Source organism: Salvelinus fontinalis, chromosome 6, assembly GCF_029448725.1.
Source record: "Salvelinus fontinalis isolate EN_2023a chromosome 6, ASM2944872v1, whole genome shotgun sequence".
Classification (NCBI taxonomy): domain Eukaryota; kingdom Metazoa; phylum Chordata; class Actinopteri; order Salmoniformes; family Salmonidae; genus Salvelinus; species Salvelinus fontinalis.
In genome coordinates this window covers 11,983,941-12,008,523 of record NC_074670.1, presented here as the reverse complement: position 1 = coordinate 12,008,523, position 24,583 = coordinate 11,983,941, and the positions used below count along the sequence as shown (strand labels likewise).

General features: G+C 49.5%; 1 protein-coding gene across 6 annotated transcripts in view; it reads left to right on the top strand.

Moving 5' to 3' along the window:
• Positions 1-864: 864 nt before the first annotated feature.
• LOC129857047 (ATP-dependent translocase ABCB1-like) overlaps positions 865-24,583 on the top strand; it is a 38,805-nt gene continuing 15,086 nt past the window's right edge. The window contains exons 1-11 of one of the 6 annotated variants that reach the window (XM_055924942.1): positions 865-1,026; positions 1,117-1,166; positions 1,512-1,581; positions 1,799-1,892; positions 8,255-8,411; positions 9,005-9,053; positions 14,835-15,026; positions 15,375-15,546; positions 15,678-15,802; positions 16,203-16,374; positions 22,656-22,769. In XM_055924942.1, the coding sequence (XP_055780917.1) occupies positions 1,520-1,581; positions 1,799-1,892; positions 8,255-8,411; positions 9,005-9,053; positions 14,835-15,026; positions 15,375-15,546; positions 15,678-15,802; positions 16,203-16,374; positions 22,656-22,769 (1,137 nt within the window). In that variant the 5' untranslated portion in view covers positions 865-1,026; positions 1,117-1,166; positions 1,512-1,519. Of the gene's footprint in view, positions 1,027-1,116; positions 1,167-1,511; positions 1,582-1,798; positions 1,893-8,254; positions 8,412-9,004; positions 9,054-14,834; positions 15,027-15,374; positions 15,547-15,677; positions 15,803-16,202; positions 16,375-22,655; positions 22,770-24,583 lie in introns of those variants that run through there. The other 5 variants (XM_055924945.1, XM_055924947.1, XM_055924943.1 and 2 more) reach the window with 5 other exon arrangements.

The window sequence follows — 24,583 nt, the reverse complement described above, 5'->3', positions numbered from 1 at the left end:
AACACATCATTTTTAATTTTAATCATTTTACATTTTTGCCAATGTTTTCTCAAGTTGGAGCTAAGTTTTGGCCAAGGTGTTGTTCAGGTAACACTTAGCCCCAATGTAATTAATAACAGAAACTGTTTTGGCCTAAAGCTGAACAATTACAAGTAGAGGTAAGGGGCATTGGAGTGTGATAATAACTCAAACATGTTTTATTTATCTAGGCAAGTCATTTAAGAACATATTCTTATTTACAATGCCTGCCTACACTGGCCAAACACAGACGATGCTGGGCCAATTGTGCACTGCCCTATGGGACTCCCAATCACGGCCGGATGTGATACAGCCTGGAATCAAACCAGGGACTGTAGTAGGACTAGCCTCTTGCACTGAGATGCAGTGCCTTTGACCACTGCGCCACTCGGGAGTTTTACTATAGGCTAGTCCTAGATCATTTATAGTCATTGTTCACTCTGTGTTCAAGGCACGTCAATAGATGAAACAGTCAATAAGATGTTCATTTTGCTGAAATGGTAGGCTCTCCATTCTTTATAAGAGATTGGACATTGGTTATATGGATGCCCACTGTTGGTTCAAGATGTTGTGAGAGAGAAAAATAATATCACTGTTGTAGAGTAGCGGTGGTTGTCTCTCAAATAGTGGCAACATGAGATGGCCATGTTCGGTATAAAATGTAATAATAAAGACACACACTCAGCCATCACCCTATAGGTCATTGTCTCCTCCCTTAAAGCAGCTTCTGACGTCGAAGTCAAGGACAGACAGACGTTTGGTGGACATCAGAAGGTGTGATTTGAGCAGGGGCGGCACGCGGCAGTAAATGATGTCACCCCCGTGTTACTATGATATAAGAGAAGCGCTGCTGCCTCCCTTGTTTCTCTATTGGGAGAACGAAACAGAGGTAGACAAAGAGAGGACAGCACCGGAGCTGGGGGGTAAGCACCGAGAGTGGACCAACTATTGTCAAAAATAGAAACGAGGGAAGAGAGAGATCCTGTGCGAGGTGGTGGGAAAGAAGCGGTGAGTTTATCTAACAACCATTATGCATTTTTAATGCGCTCGACCGGATCTTCCGTTACACTTTATAATGTCAACTGCTTTTTCTAATAGCCTACAAGACAAGTCTAGACGATAGCCTATACTACACAACTATTTCAAAGGTAGGCTTAATAAATATGAAGTAGACTTCTGGGGCATATTGAGGGTGTTAATTCACTACCCAGTGCAGACCATAGATATAGATTCTCATTCTAGTCCTGTGGTCAAGATATTATGAACCGGAGTCAGTATCATGCAACCAGTTCGTTATCATTTAGTAAATGAATTCGCACGCACGCCCATGATGAGTTCAGCCTGTGGGTTAGCCCCTTAAATACTTTATTGCAGGTGTCAAAGTTTGTATTTCCCCAGACTCTTGACGACGCTTAAATATCTTACCGTTATACGTCTTTGTGATCTCACCTGTACGGTTGTACCTGTCTGTATTGCTTCCTACATGCCATTAGACCCAGACATGGGCAAGAAGGACGAGATAGCCGTGGCCAAAGTCAAGATTGAGCAAAACGGAGACATTGGGTAAATATTTAGGTGCTGAAAATGCTGTCTTTGGGTGTTTGTATTTTGTCAACAATTGTTTCTAAAGTCGGTATAATATCGATGTGTGTTATTATTCCTTCATTGGAATTACGGTCTAGTTCCTGAGTTAACTAACTCAATAACTTAATAACTTTATCTGCCGTTTTTAAAGTTGAAAGATTATTATATAAAATTGATTTATAAAATGATGTTGTAGATATTCTGTTTCTTCTAGAGAGGATAAAGATGAAGAGAAAAAGGGGGGAAAGGAGAAAGAGCCAAAGATGCCGATGATTGGCGCCATAGCTCTGGTGAGTAGCCTAGACAAACTGTCACATACTTCTCCAGCTGTACACACTGTAGACTATTTATTATCAGGGCCCTGAGGTATTGTGTGTGTGTGGGGGGGTGGTTGTGCGAAGGTGTGTGCATGTGACTGTGTGCCTGCATGTGAACGTGTGCGTGCAACGTGCTTGCATGCGTGTAAAGTTGGAACCCAGATCAGACATGAATGTGGAAATAGGGGGGGTTGGGGAGGGGTCTGTTTCCTCTGGTCCCCTGCTGGGCCAGTAGAATAGCTGAAGGTTGAATTTCCTCTGGTCCCCTGCTGGGCCAGTAGAATAGCTGAAAGTTTAATTTCCTCTGGTCCCCTGTTGGGCCAGTAGAATAGCTGAAGGCTGCATTTCCTCTGGTCCCCTGCTGGGCCAGTAGAATAGCTGAAGGTTGAATTTCCTCTGGTCCCCTGCTGGGCCAGTAGAATAGCTGAAGGTTGAATTTCCTCTGGTCCCCTGTTGGGCCAGTAGAATAGCTGAAGATTGCCTTTCCTCTGGTCCCCTGCTGGGCCAGTAGAGTAGCTGAAGGTTTAATTTCCTCTGGTCCCCTGTTGGGCCAGTAGAATAGCTGAAGGCTGCATTTCCTCTGGTCCCCTGCTGGGCCAGTAGAATAGCTGAAGGTTGAATTTCCTCTGGTCCCCTGCTGGGCCAGTAGAATAGCTGAAGTTTGAATATCCTCTGGTCCCCTGCTGGGCCAGTAAAATAGCTGAAGGTTTAATTTCCTCTGGTCCCCTGCTGGACCAGTAGAATAGCTGAAGGCTGCATTTCCTCTGGTCCCCTGCTGGGCCAGTAGAATAGCTGAAGGTTGAATTTCCTCTGATCCCCTGCTGGGCCAGTAGAATAGCTGAAGTTTGAATTTCCTCTGGTCCCCTGCTGGGCCAGTAGAATAGCTGAAGGTTGCATTTCCTCTGGTCCCCTGCTGGGTCAGTAGCATAGCTGAAGGTTTATTTTCCTCTGGTCCCCTGCTGGGCCAGTAGAATAGCTGAAGGTTGCATTTCCTCTGGACCCCTGCTGGGCCAGTAGAATAGCTGAAGTTTGAATTTCCTCTGGTCCCCTGTTGGGCCAGTAGAATAGCTGAAGGTTGCATTTCCTCTGGTCCCCTGCTGGGCCAGTAGAATAGCTGAAGGTTGCATTTCCTCTGTTCCCCTGCTGGGCCAGTAGAATAGCTGAAGGTTGCATTTCCTCTGGACCCCTGCTGGGCCAGTAGAATAGCTGAAGTTTGAATTTCCTCTGGTCCCCTGTTGGGCCAGTAGAATAGCTGAAGGTTGCATTTCCTCTGTTCCCCTGCTGGGCCAGTAGAATAGCTGAAGGTTGAATTTCCTCTGGTCCCATGTTGGGCCAGTAGAATAGCTGAAGGTTGCATTTCCTCTGGACCCCTGCTGGGCCAGTAGATTAGCTGAAGGTTGCATTTCCTCTGTTCCCCTGCTGGGCCAGTAGAATAGCTGAAGGTTGCATTTCCTCTGGTCCCCTGTTGGGCCAGTAGAATAGCTGAAGGTTGCATTTCCTCTGGTCCCCTGCTGGGCCAGTAGAATAGCTGAAGGTTGCATTTCCTCTGGTCCCCTGTTGGGCCAGTAGAATAGCTGAAGGTTGCATTTCCTCTGGTCCCCTGCTGGGCCAGTAGAATAGCTGAAGGTTGAATTTCCTCTGGTCCCCTGTTGGGCGAGTAGCATAGCTGAAAGTTGCATTTCCTCTGGCCCCCTGCTGGGCCAGTAGAATAGCTGAAGGTTGAATTTCCTCTGGTCCCATGTTGGGCCAGTAGCATAGCTGAAAGTTGCATTTCCTCTGGCCCCCTGCTGGGCCAGTAGAATAGCTGAAGGTTGAATTTCCTCTGGTCCCATGTTGGGCCAGTAGCATAGCTGAAAGTTGCATTTCCTCTGGCCCCCTGCTGGGCCAGTAGAATAGCTGAAGGTTGCATTTCCTCTGGTCCCCTGCTGGACCAGTAGAATAGCAGAAGGTTGCATTTCCTCTGTTCCCCTGTTGGGCCAGTAGAATAGCTGAAGGTTGCATTTCCTCTGGTCCCCTGCTGGGCCAGTAGAGTAGCTGAAGGTTGCATTTCCTCTGTTCCCCTGTTGGGCCAGTAGAGTAGCTGAAGGTTGCATTTCCTCTGGTCCCCTGCTGGGCCAGTAGAGTAGCTGAAGGTTGCATTTCCTCTGGTCCCCTGCTGGGCCAGTAGAGTAGCTGAAGGTTGCATTTCCTCTGGTCCCCTGCTGGGCCAGTAGAGTAGCTGAAGGTTGCATTTCCTCTGGTCCCCTGCTGGGCCAGTAGAGTAGCTGAAGGTTGCATTTCCTCTGGTCCCCTGTTGGGCCAGTAGAATAGCTGAAGGTTGCATTTCCTCTGGTCCCCTGTTGGGCCAGTAGAGTAGCTGAAGGTTGCATTTCCTCTGGTCCCCTGTTGGGCCAGTAGAGTAGCTGAAGGTTGCATTTCCTCTGGTCCCCTGTTGGGCCAGTAGAGTAGCTGAAGGTTGCATTTCCTCTGGTCCCCTGTTGGGCCAGTAGAGTAGCTGAAGGTTGCATTTCCTCTGGTCCCCTGCTGGGTCAGTAGCATAGCTGAAGGTTTATTTTCCTCTGGTCCCCTGCTGGGCCAGTAGAATAGCTGAAGGTTGCATTTCCTCTGGACCCCTGCTGGGCCAGTAGAATAGCTGAAGTTTGAATTTCCTCTGGTCCCCTGTTGGGCCAGTAGAATAGCTGAAGGTTGCATTTCCTCTGGTCCCCTGCTGGGCCAGTAGAATAGCTGAAGGTTGCATTTCCTCTGTTCCCCTGCTGGGCCAGTAGAATAGCTGAAGGTTGCATTTCCTCTGGACCCCTGCTGGGCCAGTAGAATAGCTGAAGTTTGAATTTCCTCTGGTCCCCTGTTGGGCCAGTAGAATAGCTGAAGGTTGCATTTCCTCTGTTCCCCTGCTGGGCCAGTAGAATAGCTGAAGGTTGAATTTCCTCTGGTCCCATGTTGGGCCAGTAGAATAGCTGAAGGTTGCATTTCCTCTGGACCCCTGCTGGGCCAGTAGAATAGCTGAAGGTTGCATTTCCTCTGTTCCCCTGCTGGGCCAGTAGAATAGCTGAAGGTTGCATTTCCTCTGGTCCCCTGTTGGGCCAGTAGAATAGCTGAAGGTTGCATTTCCTCTGGTCCCCTGCTGGGCCAGTAGAATAGCTGAAGGTTGCATTTCCTCTGGTCCCCTGTTGGGCCAGTAGAATAGCTGAAGGTTGCATTTCCTCTGGTCCCCTGCTGGGCCAGTAGAATAGCTGAAGGTTGAATTTCCTCTGGTCCCCTGTTGGGCCAGTAGCATAGCTGAAAGTTGCATTTCCTCTGGCCCCCTGCTGGGCCAGTAGAATAGCTGAAGGTTGAATTTCCTCTGGTCCCATGTTGGGCCAGTAGCATAGCTGAAAGTTGCATTTCCTCTGGCCCCCTGCTGGGCCAGTAGAATAGCTGAAGGTTGAATTTCCTCTGGTCCCATGTTGGGCCAGTAGCATAGCTGAAAGTTGCATTTCCTCTGGCCCCCTGCTGGGCCAGTAGAATAGCTGAAGGTTGCATTTCCTCTGGTCCCCTGCTGGACCAGTAGAATAGCAGAAGGTTGCATTTCCTCTGTTCCCCTGTTGGGCCAGTAGAATAGCTGAAGGTTGCATTTCCTCTGGTCCCCTGCTGGGCCAGTAGAGTAGCTGAAGGTTGCATTTCCTCTGTTCCCCTGTTGGGCCAGTAGAGTAGCTGAAGGTTGCATTTCCTCTGGTCCCCTGCTGGGCCAGTAGAGTAGCTGAAGGTTGCATTTCCTCTGGTCCCCTGCTGGGCCAGTAGAGTAGCTGAAGGTTGCATTTCCTCTGGTCCCCTGCTGGGCCAGTAGAGTAGCTGAAGGTTGCATTTCCTCTGGTCCCCTGCTGGGCCAGTAGAGTAGCTGAAGGTTGCATTTCCTCTGGTCCCCTGTTGGGCCAGTAGAGTAGCTGAAGGTTGCATTTCCTCTGGTCCCCTGTTGGGCCAGTAGAATAGCTGAAGGTTGCATTTCCTCTGGTCCCCTGTTGGGCCAGTAGAGTAGCTGAAGGTTGCATTTCCTCTGGTCCCCTGTTGGGCCAGTAGAGTAGCTGAAGGTTGCATTTCCTCTGGTCCCCTGTTGGGCCAGTAGAGTAGCTGAAGGTTGCATTTCCTCTGGTCCCCTGCTGGGCCAGTAGAGTAGCTGAAGGTTGCATTTCCTCTGGTCCCCTGCTGGGCCAGTAGAGTAGCTGAAGGTTGCATTTCCTCTGGTCCCCTGCTGGGCCAGTAGAGTAGCTGAAGGTTGCATTTCCTCTGGTCCCCTGCTGGACCAGTAGAATAGCAGAAGGTTGCATTTCCTCTGGTCCCCTGCTGGGCCAGTAGAGTAGCTGAAGGTTGCATTTCCTCTGGTCCCCTGTTGGGCCAGTAGAGTAGCTGAAGGTTGCATTTCCTCTGGTCCCCTGTTGGGCCAGTAGAGTAGCTGAAGGTTGCATTTCCTCTGGTCCCCTGTTGGGCCAGTAGAGTAGCTGAAGGTTGCATTTCCTCTGGTCCCCTGCTGGGCCAGTAGAGTAGCTGAAGGTTGCATTTCCTCTGGTCCCCTGCTGGGCCAGTAGAGTAGCTGAAGGTTGCATTTCCTCTGGTCCCCTGCTGGGCCAGTAGAGTAGCTGAAGGTTGCATTTCCTCTGGTCCCCTGTTGGGCCAGTAGAGTAGCTGAAGGTTGCATTTCCTCTGGTCCCCTGTTGGGCCAGTAGAATAGCTGAAGGTTGCATTTCCTCTGGTCCCCTGCTGGGCCAGTAGAGTAGCTGAAGGTTGCATTTCCTCTGGTCCCCTGCTGGGCCAGTAGAGTAGCTGAAGGTTGCATTTCCTCTGGTCCCCTGTTGGGCCAGTAGAGTAGCTGAAGGTTGCATTTCCTCTGGTCCCCTGCTGGGCCAGTAGAGTAGCTGAAGGTTGCATTTCCTCTGGTCCCCTGCTGGGCCAGTAGAGTAGCTGAAGGTTGCATTTCCTCTGGTCCCCTGCTGGGCCAGTAGAGTAGCTGAAGGTTTCATTTCCTCTGGTCCCCTGCTGGGCCAGTAGAGTAGCTGAAGGTTGCATTTCCTCTGGTCCCCTGTTGGGCCAGTAGAATAGCTGAAGGTTGCATTTCCTCTGGTCCCCTGCTGGGCCAGTAGAGTAGCTGAAGGTTGCATTTCCTCTGGTCCCCTGTTGGGCCAGTAGAATAGCTGAAGGTTGCATTTCCTCTGGTCCCCTGCTGGGCCAGTAGAGTAGCTGAAGGTTGCATTTCCTCTGGTCCCCTGCTGGGCCAGTAGAGTAGCTGAAGGTTGCATTTCCTCTGGTCCCCTGCTGGGCCAGTAGAGTAGCTGAAGGTTGCATTTCCTCTGGTCCCCTGCTGGGCCAGTAGAGTAGCTGAAGGTTGCATTTCCTCTGGTCCCCTGCTGGGCCAGTAGAGTAGCTGAAGGTTGCATTTCCTCTGGTCCCCTGCTGGGCCAGTAGAGTAGCTGAAGGTTGCATTTCCTCTGGTCCCCTGCTGGGCCAGTAGAGTAGCTGAAGGTTGCATTTCCTCTGGTCCCCTGCTGGGCCAGTAGAGTAGCTGAAGGTTGCATTTCCTCTGGTCCCCTGCTGGGCCAGTAGAGTAGCTGAAGGTTGCATTTCCTCTGGTCCCCTGCTGGGCCAGTAGAGTAGTTGAAGGTTGCATTTCCTCTGGTCCCCTGCTGGGCCAGTAGAGTAGCTGAAGGTTGCATTTCCTCTGGTCCCCTGTTGGGCCAGTAGAATAGCTGAAGGTTGCATTTCCTCTGGTCCCCTGTTGGGCCAGTAGAGTAGCTGAAGGTTGCATTTCCTCTGGTCCCCTGTTGGGCCAGTAGAATAGCTGAAGGTTGCATTTCCTCTGGTCCCCTGCTGGGCCAGTAGAATAGCTGAAGGTTGCATTTCCTCTGGTCCCCTGCTGGGTCAGTAGCATAGCTGAAGGTTGAATTTCCTCTGGTCCCCTGCTGGGCCAGTAGAGTAGCTGAAGGTTGCATTTCCTCTGGTCCCCTGCTGGGCCAGTAGAATAGCTGAAAGTTTAATTTCCTCTGGTCCCCTGTTGGGCCAGTAGAATAGCTGAAGGTTGCATTTCCTCTGGTTAGGAGCCTCTACCACTGGAGAAACATACTGGAGTTCCACATACAAAATGACTCAGAATATTCATTACCTTCATGTGTTCTCTTTCTCTCTCTGCGCATCTGTCCATCTCTGTCCCTTTCCTCTCCACTTATCCTTCCCCCCCTTTAATTCTTTATCCCCTTACCTCTCCCCTGCCCCTTCTCACTCCCTTTCTCTCTCTCCTTCCCAATCTCTCACTTTCCTCATATCCCCACCCTGCCCCTCACTCTCACTCCTCCTCCCCCATGCCTCTATAGTTCAGGTTTGCTGATGGTTGGGACAGGTTGATGATTGTGCTGGGGACCATCATGGCTATGGTTAATGGAACGGTCCTCCCTCTCATGTGTATCGTCTTTGGGGACATGACTGACAGCTTCATAGGAGACTCCATACAGACACAGAATAACTTCACCAGTGAGTCAGTCCCTACACACACACACACACACACACACACACACACACACACACACACACACACACACACACACACACACACACACACACACACACACACACACACACACACACACACACACACACACACTCTCTCTCTCTCTCTCTCTCTCTCTCTCTTAAAGGACAACGCCACCACTTTTCAACCTCATTTTCATCTCCAACACAATACCAGTGCCTACATGTGAAAACGACGCATTTCGGAAAAAAAAAATAGGAAAAAATATAAAGTTAAATAGTTATACCTGATGACATCATAAAAAGATACAACATAAAAAAAACAGTGATTTTCAAACAATATGAGATTTGAGGTGATGCGGGGAGCAAGAAAATACCCTCTGGCTAGAAACTCATTGCAGGTTTTGAAAATCACTGTTTTTTGTCACAGATAACTATTTTTTTAGTACCTTTCTTGTCTTTTTAACCACAGATCATAGAAATAGGCTGTTTTCACATATAGACACTAGTTTGGTGTTGGAGATAATGAACATGAGGTTGAAAAGTGGTGGAATTGCCCTTTAACTGTCTAACTGTCACATCTTTTCCTGCTCTAGACATCACGTTCCCTGTTTCCAACACCACTCTGGGAGAGGAGATGACGGGGTGAGGCTAAGACTCAATGATATTTCACTTTACCGAGAAGGGAGCAGTTCCTGATCTTTGACCGGATTTATTTCAGGGGCTCCGTATCCGTGAGTCCGCAAATTCTCACAGTATCTCACGGGAACTTGGACTTAATCTATTTTCATAACCTAGACAGGGTGAACTGCATAGTTAAAGGGCAATTCCACCACTTTTCAACCTCCTATTCATTATCTCCAGCACCATACCAGTGTCTACATGTGGAAAGTATTCAGACCCGTTGACTTTTTCCACATTTTGTTACAGGCTTATTCTAAAATTGATGAAATAGTTTTTTTCCTCTCATCAGTCTACACACAATACCCCATAAGGACAAAGAAAAAAATAGTTTTTAGAAATGTTTGCTAATTTATTTAAAAAATTCAACTGAAATATCACATTCACATTAGTATTCAGACCATTTACTCAGTACTTTGTTGAAGCACCTTTGAAAATTATTACAGCTTCAAGTCTTCTTGGGTATGACGTTACAAGCTTGGGGAATTTCTCCCATTCTTCTCTGCAGATACTCTAAAGCTCTGTCAGATTGGATGGGGAGCATTGCTGCAGTGTAACGGATTTCCTCCTCCTCTTCATCCGAAGAGGAGGAGCAAGGATTCGACCAAAATGCAGCGTTGGAATAGGACATAATGAATTTATTTAACAAGACAAAAAACGAACTCACTTGTATAACTAACAAAATAACAAAACGGAGTAGACAGACCTGGACATGCGAACTTACATAAAACGAAGAACTCACGAACAGGAAAAATGACTTCACAAAAGAACGAACTGACAAACAAACCGAAACAGTCCCGTATGGCGCGACAAACACAGACACAGGAGACAACCACCCACAACAATCAATGTGAAAACACCTACCTTAATATGTCTCTCAATCAGAGGAAATGAAAACCACCTGCCTCTAATTGAGAACCATATCAGGTCACCCTTTAACAAACATAGAAACACATAACATAGACTACCCACACAAACTCACACCCTGACCGTCAAACACATACAAAATAACAGAAAACCGGTCAGGAACGTGACATGCAGAGCTATTTTCAGGTCTCTCCAGAGACGTTTGATCGGGTTCAAGTCCGGGCTCTGACTTGGCCACTCAAGGACATTCAGAGACTTGTCCCGAAGCCACTCCTGCGTTGTCTAGGCTGTGTGCTTAGGGTCGTTGTCATGTTGGAAGAGGAATCTTCGCCCTAGTCTGAGGTCCTGAGTGCTCTGGAGCAGTTTTTCATCAAGGATCTCTCTGTAATTTGCTCCGTCATCTTTGCCTCAATCCTGACTAGTCTCCCAGTCCCTGCTGCTGAAAAACATCCCCACAGCATGATGCTGCCACCACCATGCTTCACCGTAGGGATGGTGCCAGCTTTCCTCCAGACGTGACGCTTGTCATTCAGGCCAAAGAGTTCAATCTTGGTTACATCAAATCAAATTTAATTTGTCACATACACTGAATATGTACATGTAGGTAGAGTTATTAAAGTGACTATGCATAGATAATAACAGAGAGTATCAACAGCATAGAGTGAGGGGAGGGGGTAATGCAAATAGTCTGGGTAGCCATCTGATTAGCTGTTCAGGAGTCGTATGGCTTGGTGGTAGAAGCTGTTTAAAAGCCTCTTGAGCTAGACTTGGCGCTCCAGTACCGCTTGCCGTGCAGCAGCAGAGAGAACAGTCTATGACTAGGGTGGCTGGAGTCTTTGACAATTTTTAGGGCCTTCCTCTGACACCGCCTGGTGTAGACTGGGACTTACGAAAGCTAAGGCTAGCTAATTCCCCAAAAATTTGGGACACTGTAAAGTCCATGGAGAATAAGAGCACCTCCTCCCAGCTGCCCACTGCACTGAGGCTAGGAAACACTGTCACCACCAATAAATCTACGATAAACGATAATTTCAATAAGCATTTTTCTACGGCTGGCCATGCTTTCCACCTGGCTACCCCTACCCTGGCCAACAGCTCTGCACCTCCTGCAGCAACTTGCCCAAGACCCCCCCCCCCCTTGCTTCCCCTTCACCCAAATCCAGACAGCTGATGTTCTGAAGGAGCTGCAAAATCTTGATCCCTACTAATTAGCTGGGCTAGACATTCTGGACCCTCTCTTTCTAAAATTATTCGCAGAAATTGTTGCAACCCCTATTACTAGCCTCTTCAACCTCTCTTTTGTATCATCTGAGATCCCCAAAGATTGGAAAGCTGCCACGGTCATCCCTCTTCAAAGGTGGAGACACTCTAGACCCAAACTGTTATAGATCTATATCCATCCTGCCCTGCCTTTCTAAAATCTTTGAAAGCCAAGTTAACAAACAGACCACCAACCATTTTGAATGCCACCGTACCTTCACCACTATGCAATCTGGTTTCTGAGCTGGTCATGGGTGCACCTCAGCCACGCTCAAGGTCCTAAACGATATCATAACCGCCATTGATAAAAGACAGCCGTCTTCATCGACCTGGCCAAGACTTTCGACACTGTCAATCATCGCATTCTTATCGGCAGACTCAATAGCCTTGGTTTCTCAAATGACTGCCTCACCTGGTTCACCAACTACTTCTCAGATAGAGTACAGTGTGTCAAATCGGAGGGCCTGTTGTCCGTACCTCTGGCAGTCTCTATGGTGGTGCCACAGGGTTCAATTCTCGGGCCGACTCTTTTCTCTGTATATATCAATGATGTCGCTCTTGCTGCTGGTGATTCTCTGATCCACCTCTATGCAGACGACACCATTCTGTATACATCTGGCCCTTCTTTGGACACTGTGTTAACAAACCTCTAAACGAGCTTAAATACCATACAACACTCCTTCCGTGGCCTCCAACTGCTTTTAAATGCTAGTAAAACTAAATGCATGCTCTTCAACCGATTGCTGCCCGCACCCACCCACCCGACTAGCATCACTACTCTGGACGGTTCTGACTTAGAATATGTGGACAACTACAAATACCTAGGTGTCTGGTTAGACTGTAAACTCTCCTTCCAGACTCATATTAAGCATCTCCAATCCAAAGTAGTTAAATCTAGAATTGGCTTCATATTTCGCAAACAAAGCATCCTTCACTCATGCTGCCAAACATACCCTCGTAAAACTGACTATCCTACCAATCCTTGACTTCGGGGATGTCATTTACAAAATATCCTCCAACACTCTACTCAGCAACCTGGATGCAGTCTATCACAGTGCCATCCGTTTTGTCACCAACGCCCCAAATACTACCCACCACTGAGACCTGTATTCTCTCGTTGGCTGGCCCTTGCTACATATTCGTCGCCACTGGCTCCAGGTCATCTACAAGTCTTTGCTAGGTAAAGCCCTGCCTTATCTCAGCTCACTGGTCACCATAGCAACACCCACCCGTAGCACACGCTCCAGCAGGTATATTTCGCTGGTCATCCCCAAAGCCAACACTTCCTTTGGCTGCCTTTCCTTCCAGTTCTCTGCTGCCAATGACTGGAACGAATTGCAAAAATCACTGAAGCTGGAGGCTTATATCTCCTTCTCTAACTTTAAGCATCAGCTTACCGATCACTGTACCTGTACACAGCCAATCTGTAAATAGCACACCCAACTACCACACCCACTATCATCCCCATATTGTTATTTATCTTCTTGCTCTTTTGCACCCCAGTATCTATACTTGCACATCATCATCTGCACATTTATCACTCTAGTGTTAATGCTAAATTGTAATTATTTTGCCTCTTTAGCCTATTTATTGCCTTACCTCCCTAATCTTCTACATTCGCACACACTGTACATAGATTCTTCTATTGTGTTATTGACTGTATGTTTGTTTATGTGTAACTCTGTGTTTTTGTTGCACTGCTTTGCTTTATCTTGGCCAGGTCGCAGTTGTAAATGAGAACTTGTTCTCAACTGACCTACCTGGTAAAATAAGGTGAAATAAACATTTTAAAAAGAGGTCCTGGATGGCAGGAAGCTTGGCCCCGGTGATGTACTGGGCCGTACGCACTACCCTCTACAAGGCCTTGCAGTCGGAGGCCGAGCAGTTGTCATGCCAGGCAGTGATGCAGACCAGAGAATTTTGTTTCTCATGGTCTGAGAGTCTTTAGGTGCCTTTAAGCAAACTGAAAGTAGGCTGTCATGTGCCTTTTACTGAGGAGTGGCTTCCGTCTGGCCACTCTACCATAAAGGCCTGATTGGTGGAGTGCTGCAGAGATGGTTGTCCTTCTGGAAGGTTCTCCCATCTCCACAGAGGAACTCTAGAGCTCTGTCAGAGTGACCACCTCCCTGACCAAGGCCCTTCTCCCCCGATTGCTCATTTTGGCCAGCCGGCCCGCTCTAGGAAGAGTCTTGGTGGTTCCAAACTTCTTCCATTTAAGAATGATCAAGGCCACCATCTTCTTGAGGACCTTCAATGCTGCAGAAATGTTTTGGTGACCTTCCCCAGGTCTGTGCCTCAACAAAATCCTGTCTCGGAGCTCTACGGACAATTCCTTCGACCTCATGGCTTGGTTTGTCCTCTGACATGCTGTGGGACCTTATATAGACAGGTGTGTGCCTTTCCAAATCATGTCCAATCAATTGAATTTACCACAAGTGGACTCCAATCAAGTTGTAGAAACATCTCAAGGGTGATCAATGGAAACAGGATGCACCTGAGCTTAATTTCGAGTCTCATAGCAAAGGTTCTGAATACTTACGTAAATAAGCTATATCTGTTTTTTTTATTTTATAAATTTGCAATAATTTAAAAAAAACAGTTTTAGCTTTGTCATTATGGGGCATTGTGTGTAGATTGCTGAGGGATTTTCTTTTTCAATCCATTTTAGAACAGGGCTGTAAAGTAACAAAATGTGGAAAAAGTCAAGGGGTCTGATTACTTTCCGAAGGCACTGTATGTGAAAACAGTGTTTTTATGTCCTGTGGTTAAAAAGATAAGATGAAAGATATAAAAATGTAATGTCATTAAAAGTAAACACAATGAGATGAAGCGGTGACGCGGGGAGCCACTCCCCCCGGACATGAAACTCGTTGCAGGTTTTGAAAATCACTGTTATTACTTTTAATGATATTCATTGTAAGGATCGACGCCTGGGACGAGAAGCAGGTACAGGGAGTGAACATTTAATTAACCACGAACATGGAACAGGACAGGACAGCGTCTGGACAGGAACACACAACAACATAAATGCAGACACAGGGAACACACGGGGAAGCAGACAGTTATAGACGGGGCAATCAACAAAGGGAAGGAGTCCAGGTGAGTCTTATGAGCGCTGCTGCGCATAATGAGCGCCAGACAGGGAGAATGGGAGCAGGCGTGACATTAATGATGTCATAGGGTAGGATTGTGTGGGACCTTTTATTTTGAACCACAGAACGTTGAAAGACACCGATTTGACATATTTCAGATATGTGAACAGATACAGAGCCTCAGAATTTAAAGATCTGGTCCCAGATAAGAAGCTACTTCCCTATAAAATAAATTGTAATGTCAAATGGCATTTTCAAGAGATCACCTTTACCTCTCTGCCTTTGTGCCTCAGTCCCCTTGCTATTTACTCCATAATGGATGGTATTTTGTATAGATTTATATGTATAAATTCACCTGCGTAATGTAAACACACATACAGTCATGTAATACCCTGTGTCACCGTCATGTTTACAAAGTCATTATTCCCTAAGATGTACCCCTGTGCCCCAATTATCTACAAACCATCATTAAGGTTTCGTATCTCTGGATGTGTGTGTGTTGACCAGCTGTATGTCTGTATTCTAGCCATGCTATCTACTACTCTATAATGGGTGCGGTGGTGTTGGTAGCAGCCTACATGCAGGTGGCCTTCTGGACCCTGGCCGCAGGCAGGCAGGTCAAACGCCTCAGGAAGCTCTTCTTCCACTGCATCATGCAGCAGGAGATCGGCTGGTTCGACGTCAACGAGACGGGAGAACTCAACACCCGCCTAACAGAGTGAGGAGCTCCTATAGGAATGGATTGGCATTTATAGGGGAAGGTGTTTTTACATTGCTACCATCTGGATGTAGCTTCAGGGTTTAAACAGCCCTGTTCAATCAAATATGGGGAGTGTGCACATGCGTGTGTGTGTATGCGTATGTGTGTATGTATGTGTGTGTATGTGAGTGTGTGTGAGTGAGTGTATGTGAGTGTGTATGTGAGTGTGTATGTGAGTGTATGTGTGTGTGAGTGTGTGTGTTTATGTGTGTGTGTGTTTATGTGAGGGTGTGTGTGTGTGTGTGTGAGTATGTGTGTGTGTGTGTGTGTGTATGTGTTTTATTCTGTATTTCCTCTCCTCCACAGTGACATCTATAAGATCAACGAGGGGATAGGTGACAAGGTGGGCATGTTGATCCAGTCCTTCACCACCTTCATCGCTTCCTTCATCATCGGCTTCAGCAAAGGATGGAAGCTCACCCTTGTCATCCTGGCTGTCAGCCCTGTGCTGGGCTTCTCTGCTTTTATATTCAGCAAGGTGGGCCTCACACACACACACACACACACACACACACACACACACACACACACACACACACACACACACACACACACACACACACACACACACACCTCTCTTGATGGTCTTTCTCCGTTGTGTGTCTCTAGGTACTGACGTCCTTCACATCCCTGGAGCAGAGTGCTTATGCTAAAGCTGGAGCCGTGGCTGAGGAGGTGATCTCTTCTGTCAGAACAGTCTTCGCTTTCGGTGGACAACAGAAGGAGATAACCAGGTGTGTGTGAGAGAGAGGGGGGGGTAGAATGGAGACTTTTTGCTAACATTAAAGGAGCAGTAACTAAGGCAACAGACGGGTCACAAGGATGTTGCTGCTGTGAAGACCATTAGCCTGAGCAGAGTCAGTAGTTGTTATTGTTCTATAAGTGGATAGACCAGTCCACACCACTCTGGGTAAAACCGTCAGTGAGGAGGACAATTGGATTAGTGTGGTGTGTTTGTATATGTATACCATCTCTCTCTCTCTCTCTCTCTCTCTTTCTCTCATTCCCTCTGTCTCTCTCTGTATTTCTCTCTCATTCCCTCTGTCTCTCTGTGTTTTTCTCTCTCTTTCAATTCCTGTGCGTGTGCGTTTTTCTGTGTGTGTGTGCGTGTGTGTGTGTTGTTTTGTACCACAGGTACGAGAAAAACTTGGAGGATGCTAAGAACATGGGGATCCGTAAAGCCATCTCTGCTAACATCGCCATGGGCTTCACCTTCCTGATGATCTATCTGTCCTACGCTCTGTCCTTCTGGTACGGCAGCACACTCATCCTATCTGGAGAATACACCATTGGAACTGTCCTCACCGTGAGTACACACACACACACACACACACACACACACACACACACACACATACACATACACATACACATACACATACACATACACATACACACACACACACACACACACACACACACACACACACACACCACACACACACACACACACACACACACACACACACACACACACACAAACACACACAGTCTTGTATAACTAACCTAGTGGGGATACACAATTCAGTCCCCTTCAAAATCTTATTTTCCCTAACTCCTAAACTTAACCCCAAAACCTAACATTAACTCTAACGCTAACCCTAGCTCCTAACCCTAGAATTAACCCTAGCTCCTAAACCTAGAATTAACCCTAGCTCCTAAACCTAGAATTAACCCTAGCTCCTCACCCTAGAATTAACCCTAGCTCCTAACCCTAAACCTAATTCTACCCTTAACACTAGTTCTAACCTTTACCCTAAACCCCACTAGAAATAACATTTGAACTTGTAGGGACTAACTGTAACGGCAGCCTTCCTCCTCTTCGTCTGAAGAGAAACATAGAAACAGACAAACTAGACACACAACATAGAATGCCCACCCAGCTCACGTTCTGACCATCACTAAAACAAGCAAAACACACAAGAACTATGGTCAGAACGTGACAGTACCCCCCTCCTGAGGTGCGGGCTGGGAACGCACCCCCTAAAACTCTAGGGGAGGGTCTGGGTGGGCATCTGTCCGCGGTGGCGGCTCCGGCGCTGGACGAGGACACCACTCCACCATTGTCTTTGTCCCCCTCCTTAGCGTCCTTTGAGTGGCGACCCTCGCCGCCAACCTTGGACTAGGAACCCTCACAAAGGGCCCCATCAGACTGAGGAGACAGCTCCGAACCAAGAGGTAGCTTAGGACAGAGAGGTAGCTCAGGACAGAGAGGTAGCTCCGGACAGAGAGGTAGCTCAGGACAGAGAGGTAGCTCCGGACGAATGGCAGCTCCGGACTGAATGGCAGCTCCGGACTGAATGGCAGCTCCGGACTGAAGGGCAGCTCCGGACTGAAGGGCAGCTCCGGACTGGAGGGCAGCTCATGACTGGAGGACTGCTCATGACTGTAGGGCAGCTCATGACTGGAAGGCAGCTCATGACTGGAAGGCAGCTCATGACTGGAAGGCAGCTCATGACTGGAGGGCAGCTCATGACTGGAGGGCAGCTCATGACTGGAGGGCAGCTCATGACTGGAAGGCAGCTCGTGACTGGAGGGCAGCTCGTGACTGGAGGGCAGCTCGTGACTGGAGGGCAGCTCGTGACTGGAGGGCAGCTCGTGACTGGAGGGCAGCTCGTGACTGGAGGGCAGCTCGTGACTGGAGGGCAGCTCGTGACTGGAGGGCAGCTCGTGACTGGAGGGCAGCTCATGACTGGCAGGTGGCTCTGGCAGCTCCTGACTGGCTGGCGGCTCTGGCAGCTCCTGACTGGCTGGCGGCTCTGGCAGCTCCTGACTGGCTGGTGGCTCTGGCAGCTCCTGACTGGCGGGCGGCTCTGGCGGCTCCTGACTGACGGACGGCTCTAGCGGCTCCTGACTGACGGACGGCTTTAGCGGCTCCTGACTGACGGACGGCTCTAATGGCTTGGGACAGACGGGCGGCTCTGACGACTCGGGACAGACAGGCAGCTCAGATGGCGCTGGGCAGGCAGGCAGCTCAGATGGCGCTGGGCAGGCAGGCAGCTCAGATGGCGCTGGGCAGGCGGGCAGCTCAGACGGCGCTGGGCAGACGGGCAGCTCAAATAGCGCTGGGCAGACGGCCGACTCTGACCTGCTGAGGCGCACAGTAGGCCTGGTGCGTGGTGCCGGAACTGGTGGTATCGGTTTGTAGACACGCACCACTAGGCGAGTGCGGGGAGCAGGAACAGGGCACACTGGACTCTCAAGGCGCACTATAGGCCTGGTGCGTGGTACCGGCACTGGTGGTACCGGGTTGAGGGCACGCACCTCAGGGCGAGTGCGGGGAGAAGGAACAGTGCGTACAGGGCTCTGGAGACGCACAGGAGGCTTGGTGCGGGGTGCCGGAACTGATGGTACCGGGCTGGAGACACGCACCACAGGGCGAGTGCGTGGAGGAGGAACGGGGCTCTGGAGATGCACAGGAAGCCTGGTGCGTGGTGTTGGCACTGGTGGTACTGGGCTGGGGCGAGGAGGTGGCGCCGGATATACCGGACCGTGAAGGCGTACAGGAGCTCTTAATTAAGCACCGAGCCTGCCCAACCTTACCTGGTTCAATGCTCCCCATAGCCAGGCCAGTGCGGCGAGGTGGAATAGCCCGCACTGGGCTGTGTTGGCGAACCGGGGACACCATGTGTAAGGCTGGTGCCATGTACACCGGCCCGAGGAGACGTACGGAGACCAGATACTTTGAGCTGGCTTCATGGCACCTGGCTCGATGCCCACTCTAGCCCGGCCGATAGGTGGAGCTGGAATGTACCGCACCGGGCTAAGCACACATACAGGAGACACCGTGCGCTTTTCCGCACAACACGGTGTCTGCCCGGACTCTCGCTCTCCACGGCAAGCCCGGGAAGTTGCCGCAGGTCTCCTACCTGACTTCGCCACACTCCCCTTTAGCCACCTCCCAAGACATTTTTGGGGTTTCTTCTCGGGCTTCCTGGCCAGCCGTGTTGCCTCCTCATACCACCGCTCCTCGGCTTTAGCTGCCCCCAGCTCGTCATGAGAGCGGCGATATTCTCCAACCTTAGCCCAGGGTCCTTTACCGTTCATAATTTCCTCCCATGTCCAGGAGTCCTGTGTACTGGGCCGCTGCTGCTGCTGTCGCTGCTGCCCGTTACTACGCTGCTTGGTCCGTGTTTGGTGGGTGGTTCTGTAACGGCAGCCTTCCTCCTCTTTGTCTGAAGAAGGGGATACACAATTCAGTCCCATTCAAAATCTTATTTTCCCTAACCCCTAAACTTAACCCCAAAACCTAACATTAACTCTAACGCTAACCCTAGCTCCTAACCATAGAATTAACCCTAGCTCCTAACTCTAGAATTAACCCTAGCTCCTAAACCTAGAATTAACCCTAGCTCCTCACCCTAGAATTAACCCTAGCTCCTAACCCTAACCTAATTCTACCCTTAACGCTAATTCTAACCTTAACCCTAAACCCCACTAGAAATAACATTTGAACTTGTAGGGACTAACTGTAACGGCAGCCTTCCTCCTCTTCGTCTGAAGAGGAGATGTAGCAGGGATCGGACCAAGACGCAGCGTAGCTTGTGCTCAACATATTTAATAATGACGATTAAACAGTGAACACTTACAAAATACAAAATAACAATACAGTCCTAGCTGGTGCAGAGAAAACACAGAGACAGGAAACATAGAAACAGACAAACTAGACACACAACATAGAATGCCCACCTCGCTCACGTCCTGACCATCACTAAAACAAGCAAAACACACAAGAACTATGGTCAGAACGTGACAGTACCCCCCTCCTGAGGGTGCGGACTCCGAACGCAACCCCTAAAACTCTAGGGGAGGGTCTGGGTGAGCATCTGTCCGCGGTGGCGGCTCCGGCGCTGGACGAGGACACCACTCCACCATTGTCTTTGTCCCCCTCCTTAGCGTCCTTTGAGTGGCGACCCTCGCCGCCGACCTTGGCCTAGGAACCCTCACAAAGGGCTCCAGCAGACTGAGGAGACAGCTCCGAACCGAGAGGTAGCTTAGGACAGAGAGGTAGCTCAGGACAGAGAGGTAGCTCAGGACAGAGAGGTAGCTCAGGACAGAGAGGTAGCTCCGGACTGAATGGCAGCTCCGGACTGAATGGCAGCTCCAGACTGAATGGCCTGAGCTGGTAAAATTTGTGTTTGTTTATTATAAACCTCTATTTTGGTTTGGTCAAGGCGGGGGTTGGCGGGGTTTTTAGGAGACCAAAGGTATTGTGACAAATTCACTTACGTGTAGTCAAAAGTTAAGTATTTGGACCCATATTCCTACCAAGCAATGATTACATCATGCTTGTGACTCTACAAACTTGTTGGATGCATTTTTTGTTTCTATGATTTTCTATTTCTATGTTTTGGCCGGGTATGGTTCTCAATCAGGGACAGCTGTCTATCGTTGTCCCTGATTGGGAACCATACTTAGGTAGCCTTTTTTCCCACCTGTCTTTGTGGGAAGTTGACTTTGTTTAGGGCACATAGCTTTTGAGCTTCACGGTTTGTTTTGTATTGTTTATTGTTTTGTCGGCGTCAGTTCTAAAATAAAGCAAAAATGTACGCTAACCACGCTGCACCTTGGTCCTCCTCCTTCAACAGCCGTGACAGAACTTCCCACCAAACCCAAAGGATCAAGCAGCGTGGTAAGAAGGAGGACTGGACATGGGAGGACATTTTAAATGGCAAGGGATCCTGGACGTGGGAGGAGATCCTGGCCGGGAAGGATCGCCTGCCCTGGGAGCAGGTAGAAGCAGAGAGGAAGGCGAAAGCAGCAGCTAAAGCGGAGCGGCAACGTTATGAGGGAACACGGCTGGCAAGGAAGCCCGAGAGGTAGCCCCCAATTTTTTTTTGGGGGGGGGGGGCACACAGGGAGTGTGGCAGAGTCAGGTTGGAAACCTGAGCCAACTCCCGTGCTTACCGTGGCGGGCGTCGTACTGGTCAGGCACTGTGTTATGCGGTGGAGCGCACAGTGTCTCCAGTACGCGTTCTTAGCCCGGTGCTCTACATCCCAGCTCCCCGCATCTGCCGGGCTAGGGTGAGCATCCAGCCAGGAAGGATTGTGCCACCCCTGCTCTCCAGACCTCCAGTGCGTCTCCTCGGGCCAGGATATCCTGCGCCGGCTCTGCGCACTGTGTCTCCAGTGCGTCTGCACAGCCCAGTGCGTCCTGTGCCTGCGCCCCGCATGTGCCGGGCCAAAGTCACCATCCAGCCAGGACGGGTTGTGCAGGCTCTTAGCTCGAGACCTCCAGTGCGTCTCCACGGCCCAGTGTATCCGGTGCTTCGGCCAAGGACAAGGCCTCCTGTATGTCTCCCCAGCCTGGTGAGTCCTGTGCCTCGGCCAAGAACTAATCCTCCAGTATGTCTCCCCAGCCTGGTGACTCCTGTACCTGCTCCCAGAGCCAGGTCTCCTGTGTGTCTCTCCACTCCAGTGATGATCCATGGCGCGAAGCCTCCAGTGAGGATCCATGGCACGAAGCCTCCAGTGATGATCCATGGCACGAAGCCTCCAGTGAGGATCCATGGCACGAAGCCTCTAGTGATGATCCATGGCACGAAGCCTCCAGTGATGATCCATGGCACGAAGCTTCCAGTGATGATCCATGGCACGAAGCCTCCAGTGATGATCCATGGCAAGAAGCATCCAGTGAGGATCCATGGCACGAAGCCTCCAGTGATGATTCATGGCAAGAAGCCTCCTGTGATGATCCATGGCAAGAAGCCTCCAGTGGTGAGACATGGCACGAAGCCTCCAATGAAGGCCTCCAGTCTGGAGCATCCAGCGACGGTCTCCAGTCCGGAACCTCCAGCGACGTCCTCCAGTCCGGAGCCTCCAGCGACATCCTCCAGTCCGGAGCCTCCAGCGACATTCTCCAGTCCGGAGCCTCCAGCGAAGTTCTCCAGTCCGGAGCCTCCAGTGACGTTCTCCAGTCCGGAGCCTCCAGCGACGTTCTCCAGTCCGGATCCTCCAGCAACGAGGGTGCCCAGTCCAGGGTCCACAACGAGGGTGCCCAGTCCGGGGCCCGCAACGAGGGTGCTCAGTCCGGGGTCGGTGGCGAGGGTCCCCGCACCAGAGGTGCCACCAAAGTGGGGTGAGCCAGCGGTGGAGCGGGGTCTGCGTCCCACACCTGAGCCGCCGCCGCGGATAGATGCCCACCCAGACCCTCCCCTATAGGTTTAGGTTTTGCGGCCGGAGTCCGCCCTCTTTGGGGGGGGGGTACTGTCACGCCCTGACCTTAGAGATCCTTTTTATGTCTCTATTCTGGTTTGGTCAGGGCGTGAGTTGGGGTGGGCATTCTATGTTTTGTGTTTCTATGATTTTCTATTTCTATGTTTTGGCCGGGTATGGTTCTCAATCAGGGACAGCTGTCCATCGTAGTCTCTGATTGGGAACTATCAAATAAAATAAAATAAAGAGAAAATGTACGCTCACCACGCTGCAACTTGGTCCGCTCCTTTCAACAGCCGTGACACACACACACACACACACACACACACACACACACACACACACACACACACACACACACACACACACACACACACACACACACACACACACACACACACACACACACTGATGTTTATTTGTGTCCTGTAGGTGTTCTTCACAGTGTTGATCGGGGCGTTTGCCATGGGACAGACTTCTCCTAATGTCCAGGCCTTCGCCAGTGCCCGGGGAGCGGCACACAAAGTCTACAACATCATCGACAATGTGAGACACACACCCTCTCCTCACACATCCTCACACACACACACACACGCGCGCGCGCGCACACACACACACACACACACACACACACACACACACACACACACACACACACACACACACACACACACACACACACACACACACACACACACACACACGCAAAGCATCACTGTGGTTATAGCAGAATGGACTGTTCTTAGTTCACTGTGCGTTTGTGAATGGTTCACGATTGTTAATGTTTCACGATGACTTGAGTTTACAACGCACAGTCAGACAGACAGAGCTGCTCTTACCATGTGTCACGACTTCAACCGAGGCAGGCTCTCCTTCTCGTTCGGGTGGCGCTCGGCGGTCGTCGTCACCGGCCTACTAGCTGCCACTGACTCTTTTTCCTCCCCCTCCTTATGTGTTTATTTGTATCACCTGTGTTCAGTTAATTGTTAATTAGTGTGGCTTTATTAGTCAGCCAGCCCGTACGCTTCTTTGTGCGGGATTGTTTCATTGTGGCTTTTGGATTTCGGGAGTGGATATTATTGTGGACTGGGTTCGTTTATTCGTGTCGTTGGACCGTTGTGTGTGACACCCAGTATGTCCGTGTTGGACATTGTGTTTGCAAGTTGAGTATTAAAAGACTCAACATATTGAAGCTCTGCTGTTCCTGCGTCTGACTTCGCACCTCCCGACACTCAGATCGTTACACCATGCTTACATACAGTATATACACACTGAGGAACGTGGTTGAATGTGAATACCCTGACCACCAAAATGTTGTGTTGCAAAACTAACTTTTTACTATCAAGAGAAATCAAAGTTACATTCTTTGAACTCTCCCCCCAATTACACACACACACCACTTGCACACGCGCACACACAAACAAATACACACACACACACACCAAAGACAAAAACAAGGGGAAACTGTGGAAGGGTGAGGTACCCAGGGGAACTTACATATTGTAAGATCTGAAAGAGATAGAGAGAGCGAGAGAGAGACACACACACTCCCCGGTACAGACACACAAACATACACACACACACACACTGTGTTAGACAGGCACACACACGTACTGTTCATGCTCTGTAACACGAAAACTAGTGTAAATAAACAGGGCTAAACTAACACGTAGATAAACCTGCCCTCTGGCTAACACTCTTCCTCCTATTGTCCCTCTGAGAGGGGAGAGAGAGGTGGGGGACTCATAGAGGGAGGGAGGTCTGATGGAAAGAAGGAGGGTGGAGGGAGGGGACTTAAAGAGAGGGGCATAGAGAGCAGGAGGCTAAAGCACAGTCCCCAATCACCAATCACCACACTCCCACCAGAATCAATCCTTTCTGATTCGGCCCACCATTTTATCTGCGGGCTGCTCTGAACGGGGCCTTGAATTCCAGCTGGAATTGCTGTCTACTTACAGTGGGGCAAAAAAGTATTTAGTCAGCCACCAATTGTGCAGGTTCTCCCACTTAAAAAGATGAGAGAGGCCTGTAATTTTCATCATAGGTACACTTCAACTATGACAAACAAAATGAGAAAAAAAAATCCTGAAAATCACATTGTAGGATTTTTAATGAATTTATTTGCAAATTATGGTGGAAAATAGGTATTTGGTCAATAACAAAAGTTTCTCAATACTTTGTTATATACCCTTTGTTGGCAATGACAGAGGTCAAACGTTTTCTGTAAGTCTTCACACACTGTTGCTGGTATTTTGGCCCATTCCTCCATGCAGATCTCCTCTATTTTGCCCCACTGTATATAATGTCTATGGTGTGAATGGGGAAACTTTTTGGACTCTGTAGAGCGCTTAACACACAGT